The 15,925-nt window shown below is 43.1% G+C and overlaps 1 protein-coding gene across 2 annotated transcripts; it reads right to left on the bottom strand.

Moving 5' to 3' along the window:
* Positions 1-4,454: 4,454 nt before the first annotated feature.
* Positions 4,455-8,172, bottom strand: LOC4330973 (probable E3 ubiquitin-protein ligase XBOS32). Of its 2 annotated transcripts, none has more exons than NM_001416983.1 (11): positions 7,771-8,172; positions 7,311-7,704; positions 7,150-7,209; positions 6,990-7,061; positions 6,734-6,909; positions 6,484-6,644; positions 6,213-6,271; positions 6,078-6,124; positions 5,804-5,944; positions 5,464-5,555; positions 4,455-5,166 (listed from the first exon to the last, which is right to left on the bottom strand). In NM_001416983.1, exons 2-11 carry the CDS (start codon positions 7,608-7,610, stop codon positions 4,679-4,681), a joined length of 1,596 nt encoding a protein of 531 aa, NP_001403912.1. In that variant the 5' UTR covers positions 7,611-7,704; positions 7,771-8,172; the 3' UTR covers positions 4,455-4,678. The 2 variants fall into 2 exon arrangements, with proteins under 2 accessions (NP_001403912.1, NP_001403911.1); NM_001416982.1 differs by having other exon boundaries at positions 7,852-8,172.
* Between the last annotated feature and the right edge of the window lie 7,753 nt (positions 8,173-15,925).

Below are 15,925 nucleotides of genomic sequence, written 5' to 3'. Positions count from 1 at the left end.
TATGAATGAACTATTAGATTGACTATAGATAAATTGGAGCTAGTAGTCGACTGTACTATTAAACTTGCTCTAAGAGACCAGAATTAGTTCCACACCTCTTGACTAGTGGATTGATTCCTGATCTTTTATTATTCCTATCATAAATAAATTGGTTTTCGGCCCGAAATAAATCCCGGTCTCCCATTGTATCTATCATAAATTTTTTACTACATTTATCATTCCTGGCCCGGATTGAATCCAAGCAACAAGGCCGAAATGTTGAGAGTAGTGTGGGGGTGGGGGGAAGGGGTCCCTTGGCTGGATATGAGACGCGGCCGTACGAACAGTGTTGCAAGTTGTAACGTAGTCGATGGGTAGCATGCATGAATCTTACAAGTAGCTATAGCACGCTCTCGTGCCTGCCTGCCTTGGCCTGGGGCTGATTTGTGCACACACTTGCCTGACAACTTGCCTGATCTGTCGTCTGAAAATACTATCTGAATCGACCGTAGAACAACCTAGCTGCAGACATGTATATATATCCGATGCCCTCCATACTCCATTCATCCTTAAAAAAAAATCGGTTTCTAACTACGAATCTAGACATCGGCTATGTCTACCTTATAGCAACTGGTTAATCCTATATATGTTACGCTCATGTCTACTCGTTAATTATTCCATTTAATCCCTGATGCTCAGTAATACTATACTCTTAAAATTGATAGCCAAGTGTGTTTTGTTCTGTTTTGGATAGCGTAGTAACTGTAGAATTACTGGTTAATCTATATGATTTATCTTAGCTTTTAATTTAGGTGATTTTTTTAAGGAGTTGGGAACTAGTCCCGTCACTTGATATATTGTTTTTGTTTTCTTTTCTATCCCTCAACGCGAAAAGCCTAAAACTTATTTACTGTGTATCTATTGTAACTATTTTTATTATACAAATTATTTTCACGAACACGTAGAAAGATTGTATATTAATACCATTGTAAAAATTACGTCCAGGTTCATAATTAAGTGTTTCTTTTTGCGCGGGAGAGGGGGTGTGTTATTGTGCAGGTAGCAAAAGGACGACGAAGGCTTGACCAGAATTAACTGGCGGAAGGACCTAACGACTACTGCTCCAGATTAATTAAGCTTCAGTCGTCTATGGATATGGCCATGATAAGCTACACGAGTTAGTACACGTGTAGGCAGTACGACACATGGCCCGGCCGGCCCCCTGATTAGCGGGATGCTTTGTTTGCTTATCAGTTATCACCCTCCTCGTATTACGACGACGACGACGACTAGTGCGTTTGGTGGCGAGCATGTGATGTGAGTAGTGTTCATATATGCATCATTGTTAATTTCGCTTTGGTTCTTCCCTACTCTCTTGAGACGAGCTAGCTAGATTAATTGTTGATCAGCAGCTAATTAACTGTGTGTGCCTATTAGTAACACGTATGCAAGCTAGTAGCATTGTTCTCATAATTGATCAATGATCTCTACTGGCTACTGCTCATGCTGAACTGATTAAACTATTGCATATATATATTCAGATAGCAGCACACGTACATGCTGCACTGCAACACGATCGACCGATCGAGCATGGATTGAAAGCTTAGAAACCAATAAACCTATGATCGATGATGGATCGATCGATCGGTTGGTGCACGCATGTGGTTTGTGTCCTTTTGTCATGTGAATTAATTGAGCGAATCGATCGAAGCTTTTGCTGCTACAAGGCAAGCTTTACTGGGGATGGATTCTAATAGCTCGAGTGGACGTCCACCCGTTTATTGCATGTCAACTAAATGGCTACGAAAAATTTTTAAAAAAATTGGCAAGATAGATCAATATGTAATATATCGCTCTATAAACATGCAAGTTAAAATTCAACTTCTACAAGTTGCAACAAAAATAACAAATTTAACTGTAAATATACATATAGTAATTTGAGTTTTGTTTGTTATTTTTGTTACAATCTGTAGAAGTTGAATTTTAACTTGCATGTTTGTGGATTGATGCATTACATATTGATCTATCTTATTCATATTTTTTCAATTTTTTTCATAAACATTTAGATGACATGCAATAAACGGGTGGCCATCCACTCGGGCTGTTAAAATAGTTTCCCAGCTTTACCTCGTTTTCGCTAGAAAGGGATAGGCAGCTTAGTATAGTGCAGGCCGGGGCCGGGCTCTGGCATGATCCGGAAAACATGCACGCACCAGCGAACACGAGCACCACCCCATCTCCAGCCTCTGAATTTCTCAAACGCCACAGCACCAACTGCTAGCTAGGAGTACATGTGCAGTGTCGTCTGTTCGCCAATTTACCTAAGCGATCGATCGACTGCTAAATTCACCTTCACATATACAGTTGTGAGTATTCACATCACAGGTAATTAAGCAGAAGCATATATAGAATTAAGTAGGACCATGGTGGTGTTTGAAACTTATGTAGATAAAGATAAAAATTAAGTGTTTTATGCAAAACGAGGTGGTGTTAATATGCGATTAATCGAGTTTTAATTATTACAAACTTGAAAAATATATTTATCTGATATTTTAGAGCAACTTCCATATAAAAAATTTTCATATGAAAATTTTATATTGACTGAAGTGCCGTTTAGCAGTTTAAATAACGTGTCACGAATATCTAAATTTCCTTTCAATTTTTGTTGGAAAAAAGAACAAGGCCTGTGTCGGCCACGAGATAGATAACGCCTGGTCGCCTGCTGCCAGTGCCAGCACAGGGGGCCGGATCGGAGGAAAGCTCACAGTTTTGATCATCTGATCAATGCCATGGAACGGGTTAAAATTCAGAGAGAAATTAAGGAAACTCAACGGTATGCCAAAAAACCCTTCTCAGGATCAATCAAATCATGATATCATATAATCGCTCACCGATCAAGAGATAGGGGGTCCCAAGCACACAGGCACATGCATGCAAGAGGTCGTAGTAGTGGCTGTAGTACGTCTTGTAGCCACGATCTCCTTTCACCTCAACAAGACGGAGAAAGAAGTAGTAACAGCACTTGTCACATCGACCGGCGCGCTGCTGGCATTTACAATAGTTTCCCGTGGATGCAGTAGTCTTTTGTCAATTGCTCAATGTGCACGCACAGTCGGTAGTATTACTCTCTCCGTTACGTAAAAAATAAATCTAAAATCGATTGTGATATATTCTAAGCTCCCATCAAATGGCCTAATAATCAGCCAAAGAAAAAAAATATAAATTTTAAATTTTCAAACTTAATTTTAAGATTGATTTTAACATATTTTAAACGTAGTTTCTTTTTCCGCATTGGCTTTTAAGTCAACATGAACACATATAAAAGTTTTTACCTACAAAAATCATTTTTAAGTTACCATGAACCCATATATAAAAGCCAAACGATGTGACCGCTAGTATTATAAACCTAGACAGATGTATATCTATATTCGTAGTGGTAAGATGTGTCATATTCGGTATTAAGGGAGTACACGGTACGTGCAGTGCATCACCGTGACTGGGTTGCTTTTTCTGCATAAGTTGTGTGCATGTTTGCAACAACCAACTGCTTACTTCCAATCTCGCATGTTACTTCTGCAATTCTCTGTATATCCCTGAATGGTGGCATGTTCCAAAGTCACACATATACTCCAGCTAGCTAGCACTGGCCCACCATGCACGTTGCTAATAACAGTACAACAGCAGAAGCAGCACAGTTAATTTCCATCATCATGAATTGAACCCTACATATGTCTGCCCATGATCACTTTCCCATGAACCTTCACTGCCTATATATAGTAATAGAATCCATAAATAAACTACATAAAAAGTTAGCTGGATTGGGCCGCGCTTGCGCGAGCCGGCAGAAATTGGGCTCCTGGCACGCGGCCGCTACAGAAATTTCGCCATATTGGGCCGCCTTAGTCCACGAGCCGTATTGGGTCGTTTTAGGTGGCTAGCCCACGGGTCACGAGCCGGCCAGCTTCTTCTCCCTCCCCATGGCGATCTTGCAGAGTTCATTGCCAGCTAGTAGTAGCTGTTGGAAATCAAAGCACCCACAAGGGACACGGCTAAACTTTACGTTGTCATTTTATCAGGTGATTAGCTAAAATAACTCAAACTGAGTAGCAACAAAGCAAGCCAACTGAAACTTTTGCAAACTGCAGAAAAGAGTAGACCAGTGCAGTTGGCATGGACAGATCTGTCGCATATACCCTTCCATTATCGTTGTCCTCCTGTCGATGCAATGTCCATCTTTTTCCAGTCCGAAAGATCTGCTTCAGAGTATCTTGATGCAGAGAACTCGGCAATAAACAAACCTGTACTACGTGAAGAGCATCACATGGACGGTTATTGGAAACCACCAAAAGCAGCAGAGACACACACACACAGAACATGCAGGGTTGTACTGTACCAGCCACAACACATGATACCTTCATGCCTGCCACTAACAGAATCTGAATCATTGGTTTCCAGCAAAAGTGCAGAGAAGAAAATAATTCAACTCATCCGCATTTCATTTCTTCATTTCCGGACAATACACAGCAATACAAAGGTTATTTACAGACAAGAGAAAGGAGTAGTTACATGCTGCTACTGATATCAACAAGGAATTGGGACCAGCAAGTTCATCTCACATCGGCAAAAACCAGACCAATGCAACCAATGAATATACATGGTAAACCTCAAAATGGGCACAAAACTGAGGAAATATCAGGTATCAGCTACCAGTGGCAGCAATTGGATCAAAGGTTAGAGGCCATGCTCTCCTGCTACTTTCTCCTTGGGAAGCCGACCGACGAAAGCTAGGTCCGAACCTTGAGCATCTTATTAGGCAGGGATTTGTATCCATAGCACCCATACAAAACGACGGGTTAAGCTTCATCGCCGGCAACCTCTGGCAGCTCAAGGAACGGAAGGAGGATGAACCCATAGGTGGCATGCGTGCACACTGGAATTCAGTCCGGTACAGATGGCTGGCGATTGAGGGAGTAGAATCGGAGTTCACAGCTGGGCATGTGGTGCAAAATGACAATGAAAGACTGTTTCTTGGGAGCTCTCTTATTGGGCTTGTCCCAGGAAGCGCAGTGAAAGCGATGATTGGGTGTCGACAGAGAGGGCATGGTATGGCACCTGCTGGGCTCACTGATGTGTAACTGGTTGAGCAAAGGTATAAAGCACATCTCGTGCAGAATTCATGTTTGCATCCTGCATAATCGAACATAGTTGAAAAGGTTCAGTTTATCGGCTGCTGATATTGGTTTAACTGTAAGGATAAGTGCACTGGATTACTTTTTATAGCTGCTGAGTTACTAGTTATGACTTATGAACCAGAACATAAAGGGTGAAATAATTAGCGAACTTCCTATGATATTAATGCTAGTGTGGTAGTCGACAGTACTACTTTAATGCCCTTGTTTAAAATATAAGAAACTTTTCGTGCTAAAAGTTCAGTTAGCTTCAACGACAATAACACATAAGCAATACGTTTGTTTGGAAGTGTACCTTCTGCAGCAACAGAGCAGCTTCCTTCTAAGCAGACAGCACATGGGTCAATACATACAGGTGATTGGTTTAGGTACCTCCAGCCAAATTCCCTGCAAAATAAATTGCAATGGAACTATCAGATGTTACCAACAAAAGCACTGCACTATGGTTAAATTTTAAAAAATGGAGGATAATACTTATCAATGCTGCACAATTAGAGTAAACGAATTGGTCTAAGCATGTCATAGCAAACTAATAACTAAGCAAGTCAATGATTACAAACATGACCAGTACTTTAGTACTACTACTCATATATGTAACGGAAAAGGAAGTAAAGATATTTTAGCAGCAACCTTACCTGGCAATGCTCATGATACTCATAAGCGGGAGGCACAAATATGGAGAAGGAACAGTGCGTATTCGACTCTCTGGTTCTTTGCTAAGAATTTCCTCAAGAGAGTTCCTATGCCATGAGCGAGCTACCATCAACGGGGTCCAGCTGCATAAGGGAAATGAAACATATGCTTTTAACTACTAGGTTTTAAAATTAACAGAAACAGTGATAGTTCTTTCACTATGCCCCGTGAAAAAAGATAGCTCTTTAACCATGTATCAAAACTTCAGAATCATACCCGCTAGCATTCTGTGCAGAAAGGCTAGCTCCTCGAGCAATAAGAAGCTGCATCAAACAGCTTCTGGTTAGATATGTTGATAAAACTAGACAAACATTTAAATTATGAAAAAGCCTTCAGACTGGCAGAACATACTTGACAACAGACAGCATTCCCACCACATGCAGCATAATGAAGCGGGGTGCTACCAGCTCCTGGCAGATGGAAGCAACAAAATATTACATCTAGATATATGAGAATATAAACAGAGTAGAAAGCTGGAAGAATCAAGAACTGTAGATAGTATGGACAACTTGGTGATACATTCAAACATGTTAAGCGCTACATGCCCTAAGAGTGTGCTCCAACATTATCAAATTGAAAAACACCAAGCACAGAAAGGAAAGTTAAAGTTGCAAAAAAATACCTATTAAGTCAATAGTTGTTCCATCTTCAATAGTGGCCTCAATAACAGATGCTCCCAAGTCCAGTAACAATTGCACACACTCTACATGCCCATTTAACGCTGCCATATGAAGCGGAGTCAGTCCTCCATCCGCCTTCTGATTTACCATCTTGAACAAACCACTGCTAACACAGACATACTATTTGAATGATTCATGGTCGGTTTAACAACCAATAAACCAATGGGAAACAATCAAGGGGCTCTAACATACTCTTCATCAAGATCAGCAGATGGACCTTCTTCAGATAGGCTGTCCTTCATCGAGTTCCAGAAGTTTGGCATGCTGGGAACATAATCCGCAAGCACAAGACGAAGGCACCGGGCATGACCATGTAGTGCAGCAAAATGGAGAGCACTACCGCCATTCAAATAATCTGTCCTATGAACCTAAAATACGTTCCAATGCCTCAGGATTAGATATCCAAGCGACTAGAAATTTCTCAGTGAACAGCAAGCAAAATACTCACATTTGCATTGAAAAGCATCAGTGTCTGAACAACCTCCCAGTGGCCATATTGACAGGCTTGCATTAAAGCAGTCTACATACAATGAAAATTTATAGCATATTGCCATAGCATTTCGCAAGTGAAACTTAAACGAGTAAATGTACCAGAAATCTTGGTTTACCTGGCCCCTGTAATTCCTGAGGTTGATCTCGACGCCGGATTCGAGCAACAGAGAAACAATCTGAACATGCAAGCAACAGACAATGTGAATGCAGTTCTTTTACCCATCTATACAGAAGCACTGATACTTCAGCTACATTTTTGGCAGACAAATGGCATCACCTCATGGTGACCCTGCGCGGCGGCGTAGTGCAGCGGCGAGTTGCGGCCGCCGAAAGTGGAGTACCGGGCGAGCCGCGGGTTGTACTCGAGCAGCGCGCGCGCCTCCTGCAGGTCGCCGTCGCGGGCCGCCGAGACGAGCCGCTCGCCGGAAGCCGAGCACCCAAATGAGTTGCCCACAAGGCTGAGGAACCCCATGGATGCTCGAAGCTGAGGATCTCCTCTCTTAGCGTGCACGGGAAGGCCTCGAATCGAAGACTTCACCCTGAAATTTCCCAATCCACGAGGCCGCCCAAACCGCATTCGATTCAAGAATGATCACCAGACAGGATCAAGCTCCCGACTTTAGGCATGCCGACGATCTTTAACCCCAAGGTTCAGAAAGCCCAAAATTTTCCTGCAAAATCGTCAAATTCATCACGGGAAGCGGCAAATTGACGGGAAATTTCAGCTTGACGCCTACCAATTGCAGCGAGACTACCAACAATTCGACCCAAAAAAGCCAACTTTCCGCGCTACACCAAGAAATCAGAGTGGAACTCACTCCTCCTCGGGAATCGCCCAGGGTCGTCGGTCCCGAGCTGGAAGAAATGCAAAACCGAGACCGACCGACAACGCCCTCTAAATCAGGCCCCCAATCCTCGCAAGAAAACAAGGGACCTCGAACTCGAAGGGGGAATCCTCGGAGGCGACCTGCCGCCTCGAATCCTCAGAACCCACCCCACACCCACGATTCCAGCGAGGGGGGGGACTGGATGGATGGATTGGGGAATCGCGGGGTGCAAACAACGCCGATGCGATTCACAAGAAAATGCACTCGTTGTTGCAATCCGGCGACAAGGGACAGGAAGGAGAAAGGAATAATGATCTGATGGAGACGGCGACGTGGAGATGCAGGTAGTGGCCAAAGATGATGTTTTTCTTTCTTTTGGCCCAAAATCTTCTAGTGCTACAGGAACAGGAAGTAATTAAAACAAGAGCCAATAGATAATCAGTTGTATAAACTACCTCCTACATCCCAAAATAATAACTACTCCCTCCATCCCAAAATATAGAGAGTTTTAGAGTTGGATACAGTTATTAATAAAGTACTTCCTCCGATTCACAATGTAAATCATTCTAGCATTTTCCATATTTATATTGATGTTAATGAATCTAGACATATATATATTTATATTGATGTTTTAGAAGTAAATAGAAAGAGAAAAACTAAACCACGGTATCCCGTGGGGACGGGATAGCGCTCATCCACCCGAGCCCCATCTGTTTGTCGCTCTCTCTTCAGATAATTTCCATGCCTCGTCAACTCAGCTCCCTACCGACATGGCCAGCGGCGGCGACGACGACTCCGCCTCCGCGCTCCGACAACGCCCCGCACGAGCTGTTCATCTTCTCCACGTCTCGCAGGCGGACGATGACTTCGCCTCCGCGCTCCGACGAAGCCTCGCCGGTGGAGCCGGAGCGGGAGGCGGCGGGCGAGGTCGAGGAGCATAAGCGGCTCGGCAAGCGATGCGCGCAGCGCGTCCACCAGCGGCGCCGCCGCCACGAGCGGGAGGTGCGCCGACACGAGCTTTCTCGAAGGTGTGGTCCAGGTGTCGCGCTACCGTCGTCTTGCCTCCATGCTCCACCACGCGGCTGCCTTATCCTCTCTCTCCTCCTCCTCCTCCTCCAGGCTACCAGGTACCAGGTACCACGGGTACCAGGTATCGTGGGTGTCGACGTTTGATGTCGCGATTCCGGTATTTGCATAGTATGGGGATCGTTGGTACTAGGATATACGCGAGACTGAGGTAAAAGAGACGAAGACGAGGATTTTTATACAGGTTCAGGCCCCTGAATTGTCAGGTAATAACCCTACATCCTGTTGGCCGAAGCCGGTCATTGCTCTTATTCACCATAATCACACCAGTACAATATTTGGGGTAGTCTATCTAACTGTTGTCGACATGGCGGTTTGAAGGTCTGACTCGTAGTCGACAACAGGGTAGTCTTCCTCCTCGAGTTCGTGCCCGGTGAGATCAGAGATAGCGCTTTCGTCTCTCCTGACAGTATCCGGAGACACCGTAAGGGACTAGCCGTGCTTATCCCTGAAGTCGATATCCGGTGTCTTGTCTTGGCGTATGTTGGCTTGTATGTTGATCTTGTGTCTTGATCTATGTTCCGTGTCGTCTATGGTGGGTGTGTCCCCTCTCCTCCTAGGGGGTCCTGTATTTATACCCATAGGTGTCCCCTTGTCCAAGTAGAACTAGGGAAACCAATATGGATACAATCCGAGTAGTCCTTGTCGTTTCCATGTAGAACTCTGGTTGTCTTTCCTTATCCGGAACTCCTCCTATATCCGCAGGCTGTTTCCGTATAGGACATGGTATGTGGTGGGTCCTGCCAAGATTTAGTCGACTACTATTAGGTATGTGGTATCCATAACCATGACAACGGGTACCAGGTACCACCTGGTACCTAGTACCCGGTACCCGTGATACCTGGTACTCTAGGTACCATACTTGGTACATGTGAGTATTAGGCTTGATACCTTTCATCATCGAGATGGCCGGCGGTAGCGGCGGCAAGGTACGTAGTGTGGTTGTACATGACGGCAGTGTATTGCAGTAGGGAAGGGAACATGGACAAACTCGATGTGGGCGACGTCCTCGACGAGCAGCTCGAAGTGGCGGCCGACGCACGTCAGGAAGAGTCGCGTGGCTTCACAGCTTTGTTGGAAGCTTGCATGTGGGGGTGAGGTGCGCGACTTCGGGGATATATGCGGCGTTATGCTGTCGCCCCGAGTGATGCGAAGGGCATCCCGTTCCCACGGGATCCCGTGAGGTAGCAGCCCTCAAATAGAAAGGAGTTGTGATTGGTTGAGAAGTCGAGATAGGTGGGAAATGTGAATATTGGAGGGTTACGATTAGTTAGGAAGTGAATATTGGTGGAGAAGTTATATTTTGAGACAATTCATAAGTGCTAAAAGCTGTTATATTTTGGGACGAAGGGAGTAGAACTAAATGAGACATTTTCTAATACTAGCAATTTGGTCCATTCGATTCTAAATTATTATATTTTGAGATGGAGTGAGTGTCGACGTTTGATGTCGCAATTCTGGTATTTGCATGGTATGGGGATAGTCGGTGCTAGGATATACGCAAGACTGAGGTAAAAGAGATGGAGACAGGGATTTTTATACAGGTTCGGGCCCCTGAGTTGTCAGGTAATAACCCTACATCCTGTTGGCCGAAGCCGGTATTGCTCTTATTCACCATAATCACACGAGTACAATATTTGGGGTAGCCAATCTAACTGTTGTCGACATGGCGGTCTGACGATCTGACTCATAGTTGACAACAGGGTAGCCTTCCTCCTCGAATCCGTACCTGGCGAGATCAGAGATAGCGCTTTCGTTTCTCCTGATAGTATGCGGAGACACCGTAGGGTATTAGCCATGCTTATCCCTGAAGTCGATATCCGGCAGCGTGTCTTGGTGTATGTAGGCTTCTATGTTGATTGTGTTGGGTGTTGATCCTGTCGGGTGTTGATCCCGTTGGGTGTTGATTGTCTTATCCCCCCTCTCCTCCTAGGAGGTCCTGTATTTATACCCATAGGTGTCCCCTTGTCCAAGTAGAACTAGGAAAACCAATATAGATACAATCCGAGTAGTCCTTGTCGTATCCATGTAGAACTCTGGTTGTCTTTCCTAACCCGGAACTCCCTCGAGGTCAGTTTCCATATAAGACATGGTATGTAGTGGATCCTGCCGAAATTTAGTCAACTAATATTAGGTATGTGGTATCCATAACTCTGACAGTAGCCCCCGACTTCGATGCAAATGAACGAGTTCATATTCTCAACCGCAGACTTTGGAGGAACTGTTATCGAGCTCACATGACCGTTCTCGGTGAGTTTAGAGATAACGTTAGACTTCCTTTATTAGCCTCATGCGGGCACCGAAAGGGTTTGTCTAAGTCAATCTCTGATGTCGACCGAGAAAGTACAGAGCGTACGACTAAGTCTCCCGTCTTGCTGTAATCGAGAATTTGGATTGAAGTCAAGAAACTTTATCTCGGCGGGTACACCATCTCTTCATTCCGTATTCTTTGTCGAGATCCAGCAACCGTTCTCGAGTGATCGAGAAGGCGTAGAGTCTGCGACGGAGCCTTGTCGACATTTGTCGTACTCGCCTTAGTCGATCTTGGTGTAGAACCATAGAGACATGGAGTCTTCGATAATGTCGAATAGAATTTTCCTGAAATCAATACTCAGAAAAGAATATTAGATAGAAATAGCCCCCGAGCGAATTCTCAAAGGGTGACATGTTATAATATGGCAGACTAGTGAATTGAATGTACAGACCAGTGCTTTGTATATGAGCGTCTTCTCTCTTACCGACTCCGATCAGTCAGTTTGTAGAGTCATACACTCTCCCTAGCCCCCAGCCTTGTCGTCGGAGAATCGTTCTCAGAAGATAAGGCTCTTGGACCTTTGACCTGCCTCGGTTGAACAAGCACTGATCCTAGCCCCCAGCTGTGAAGTTGGAAAATCCATTTCCGATTACACAGCTTGGTTAATACGCACGGCGAGAACTCTTACATGACCAGATCTTACATGGTCTTTCGTCTCTGAAGGATCCGACAAGGCCTTATCGGCTCTGGGCGTCCCCAACCGAAGTTCCCTTAGGTTCCTCGGAGGCCTTGTCAAGACGGCGTAAAGGGACAGTAGGATAGGTTTCAACGCTAGGTGTCATCTGGGTAAGGGATCTCTGGGTAAAACACTTGGCGATCTTATGCACCTGATATCAACTTTGTTGAAAGAGGGGTAATGGGAGAATCGCTACATCGCTGGTCGAGGACCAGGCAGTAGTCGTAACTCGACCACTTGAAGTGGAAGTAGTGGGAGAAACGCTACATCGCTGGTCGAGGACCAGGCAGTAGTCGTAACTCGACCACTTAAAGTGGAACTAGTGGGAGAAACGCTACATCGCTGGTCGAGGACCATGCAGTAGTCGTGACTCAACCACTTAAAGTGAGGCGAGAGAGATCACTATGTTTTACTGGTTCGAGAACCAGAAGTAGGAGTCTTTTAATCACCTATAGGGGCGCTAAAGTTAGTTTATTACATGTGCATATCATGTGGCCAGCATGACTCACATACCCAACTTATAGCATATCCGGATGTCCGCTCGCAATCATGTCGGGTGATTAAACCGACGGCGTTTGCGAGGAATTATCCGTTAACGACCTTTTCTCGAGTAGTCCAGCCATGGCCGGTGTTATGAGATAGGTCGTCGGTCTTCGTTGGTAAGTTGGGTGCGACGACTCCGTATTTGTCGAGAATGTTCTCGATAGTGGGGTGTACTCGACCATAACCTACTCGAGTGCTCAAATGTTGCTGAAAAATATTTTCTAGAAGGCAAGACATATAGCAGAGAATATCGAGTATGTACTAAAAACTGCATGGATCTTCTAGTAATATCAGGATATAACGAGCAGATGTAAATATCAGGCATTATGTAACAAGCATGACTTATACAGAAGAAGACAGAGCGAGCCCCCACCTTTAGATCGTAGTCGATTTAACATCAGGGACACCCGCGCAACAGATATTATTGTATAAAAAGCGTGCTCTGGGTAAACATAATAAATTATGGATCTGACAATACTGTATGATCTGAATAGGTACGATAAATTGCAGATAAAATATTGTGTACCTTTGTAGATACATGCCGGATGTATCTACGAAATTAGTAGATCAATTTTAAAAAACCAATCTACCAATTACCTTGCTGCGTACTCGTTCGATATCAGGCGATCTGACATCTTTTGGTACGCCGCGGAGCTTGAGGCTTGGATGATCTCGATAGACCAAGTTGTCGATGACGATGATGGTTCCGATCTAGTCAGAAGATGTACTTGGACAGGTTGGATCTCCCCACAGCCGAAGTCGTCGAGTAGCTTGTTGTCGGAGAGTCCATCTCTTAAACCCATCTCGTCGAAATCCTGAAGCACCAAAATCCCCCTACCTGGCGCGCCACTGTCGACGTTTGATGTCGCAATTCTGGTATTTGCATGGTATGGGGATCGTCGATGCTAGGATATACGCAAGACTGAGGTAAAAGAGATGGAGACAGGGATTTTTATACAGGTTCGGGCCCCTGAGTTGTCAGGTAATAACCCTACATTCTGTTGGCCGAAGCCGGTATTGCTCTTATTCACCATAATCACACGAGTACAATATTTGGGGTAGCCAATCTAACTGTTGTCGACATGGCGGTCTGACGATCTGACTCGTAGTCGACAACAAGGTAGCCTTCCTCCTCGAATCCGTGCCCGGCGAGATCAGAGATAGCGCTTTCGTTTCTCCCGACAGTATTCGGAGACACCGTAGGGTATTAGCCGTGCTTATCCCTGAAGTCGATATCCGGCGGCGTGTCTTGGCGTATGTAGGCTTCTATGTTGATTGTGTTGGGTGTTGATCCTGTCGAGTGTTGATCCCGTTGGGTGTTGATTGTCTTGTCCCCCCTCTCCTCCTAGGGGGTCCTGTATTTATACCCATAGGTGTCCCCTTGTCCAAGTAGAACTAGGGAAACCAATATGGATACAATCCGAGTAGTTGTTGTCGTTTCCATGTAGAACTCTGATTGTCTTTCCTTATCCAGAACTCCCTCGAGGTCAGTTTCCGTATAAGACATGGTATGTAATGGATCCTGCCGAGATTTAGTCAACTACTATTAGGTATGTGGTATCCATAACCCTGACAGTGAGTACTTAGCACGAGTTAAGATGAGTTGGGTGTTTGGATTTTAATTAACGAGGGAGAAAGCAGATGACAGCCAATGGCTATTGCAGATGATGGCTGCTATAGCTTTAGATTTTCCAACGTGAAGAAATAGCTTTCAGGTTGCCTTTTTGTTTAGTTTGAGCTGTTTCCATGGTCTTCACTTTTTTTTAGACATAGTGCTCTACTAGTTCTTACTTTTGTGCCTAGTGTATATCTGATTTGTTATAATGAATTCTCTAGATCTGTTCAGAATATTTATTCTGACTTACGATATTGTATTGTTGTTTTTATGTATCAAGCTAATTATTTCAGAACAATATACTTGGAAAACTGTAAATATGACTCATTTGCTCTTTTCTGTTTATATTTCAATACATCGAAACCCATATAAGACTGGATAAATATTAATAAGACACTTCTGCCTAGATAAAATCCTTTGCTCTGTCTCTGACAAGCTATGAAAAAAATTGATCGAAATAATGTGTAAAAATTATATTTATGTTCCTAGCAATTAAAAACAAATGATAGAAAATAAACTATAATGAAAATCATCTATAAAAAAAATTGGTTGTAACTGATAAGGCAACAGCAAAAGATAAGAGGTTAAACGATTATTTGATTGGCGGAGTGATAATTACATGGTAAATTTTAACCAAAATAATATCTGACAGGAAGAAACTCTAGGACTTGTTTAGTTTATTGCCATTTCAAACCTTCCCAAAAATTTTGTAATGGCAAAATATGGCATTTGTTATTTTTTGGTAAGAAGTTACTGTTTAGTTTGATGCCAAAAATTTGCCAAGTGCTTAGGTTCTCATTTTTAGGGCATGTATAACGGTTTTTATTAATGGTCTCTTTATTGTCATGCAAGTAAATTTGATGACATGGAAGAAAGAGAAATGAGTATGGTTGTTATGCATGACAACGGTTCAGAGTCGACTCTTAGCATTTATTAGAGCAAATTTTGTTGCATTGTGGTGAAAGTAAGGAAAGAAGAGAAAGAAAACGTATTTTTATACATTAATGATTAGAGACCATATTGTCTTTAACTGTTGTAAGATGTTAGTCTCTAGATAACGTAGAGCTCATATCTGACTCTACCTTTGTACATGCCCTTATATTGTTGTAGTGTAGCAACCAAATACATTTTTTTTGGAAGGGGGCATTGCTTTTTTTTTAATGGTAATTTTGAGCATCAAACAAAATATGCCCCTATTGTCGCGAGTCATGACTCGTAATAAAAACACTATTGAACAAACAATCTCGCTAGTAAGGAAACTTTTTTTATAAACCAATTGGCACGCTTTATTAATATGTAAACATAGTCGCATCGTTTTCTAGAACATTCAGCAAGAAAATAGGAGCCAAAAAACCCAATTACAAGAAATCTTCAACTTTAAAAGGATGATTAGCTAGAACATATGCCACACAATTTTAATGCTCGGAGAGTCGGAGACTTTAACAAAATCATATATCAAAATATAGCATTCATGTAAAATCGTTGCTGACGTTATTGTTGAAACGCCTCCATCTTGCATCGTCTCCACCACCTTGAGAATTTTTTCAGGAATTTATTACTCCCTTCACTTCATTTCAAAATGTTTGACACCGTTGACTTTTTAGTATGTGTTTGACCATTCGTCTTATTTAAAAAAATTAATTATTTATTTATTCTTTTCATATTATTTGATTTATTGTTAAATATACTTTCATGTACACGTATAGTTTTACATATTTCACAATTTTTTTAAATAAGACGAACGGTTAAATATGTGTTAAAAAGTTAATAGTGTTAAACATTTTGAAACGAATGGAGTACTAGTTAATATGGCAACTTGCTTTTACGTTCC

This window comes from Oryza sativa, chromosome 2, assembly GCF_034140825.1.
Source record: "Oryza sativa Japonica Group chromosome 2, ASM3414082v1".
In the NCBI taxonomy this organism is placed as follows: domain Eukaryota; kingdom Viridiplantae; phylum Streptophyta; class Magnoliopsida; order Poales; family Poaceae; genus Oryza; species Oryza sativa.
The sequence above is the reverse complement of the archived record's forward strand: the minus strand, read 5'-3'. Positions and strand labels throughout refer to the sequence as shown.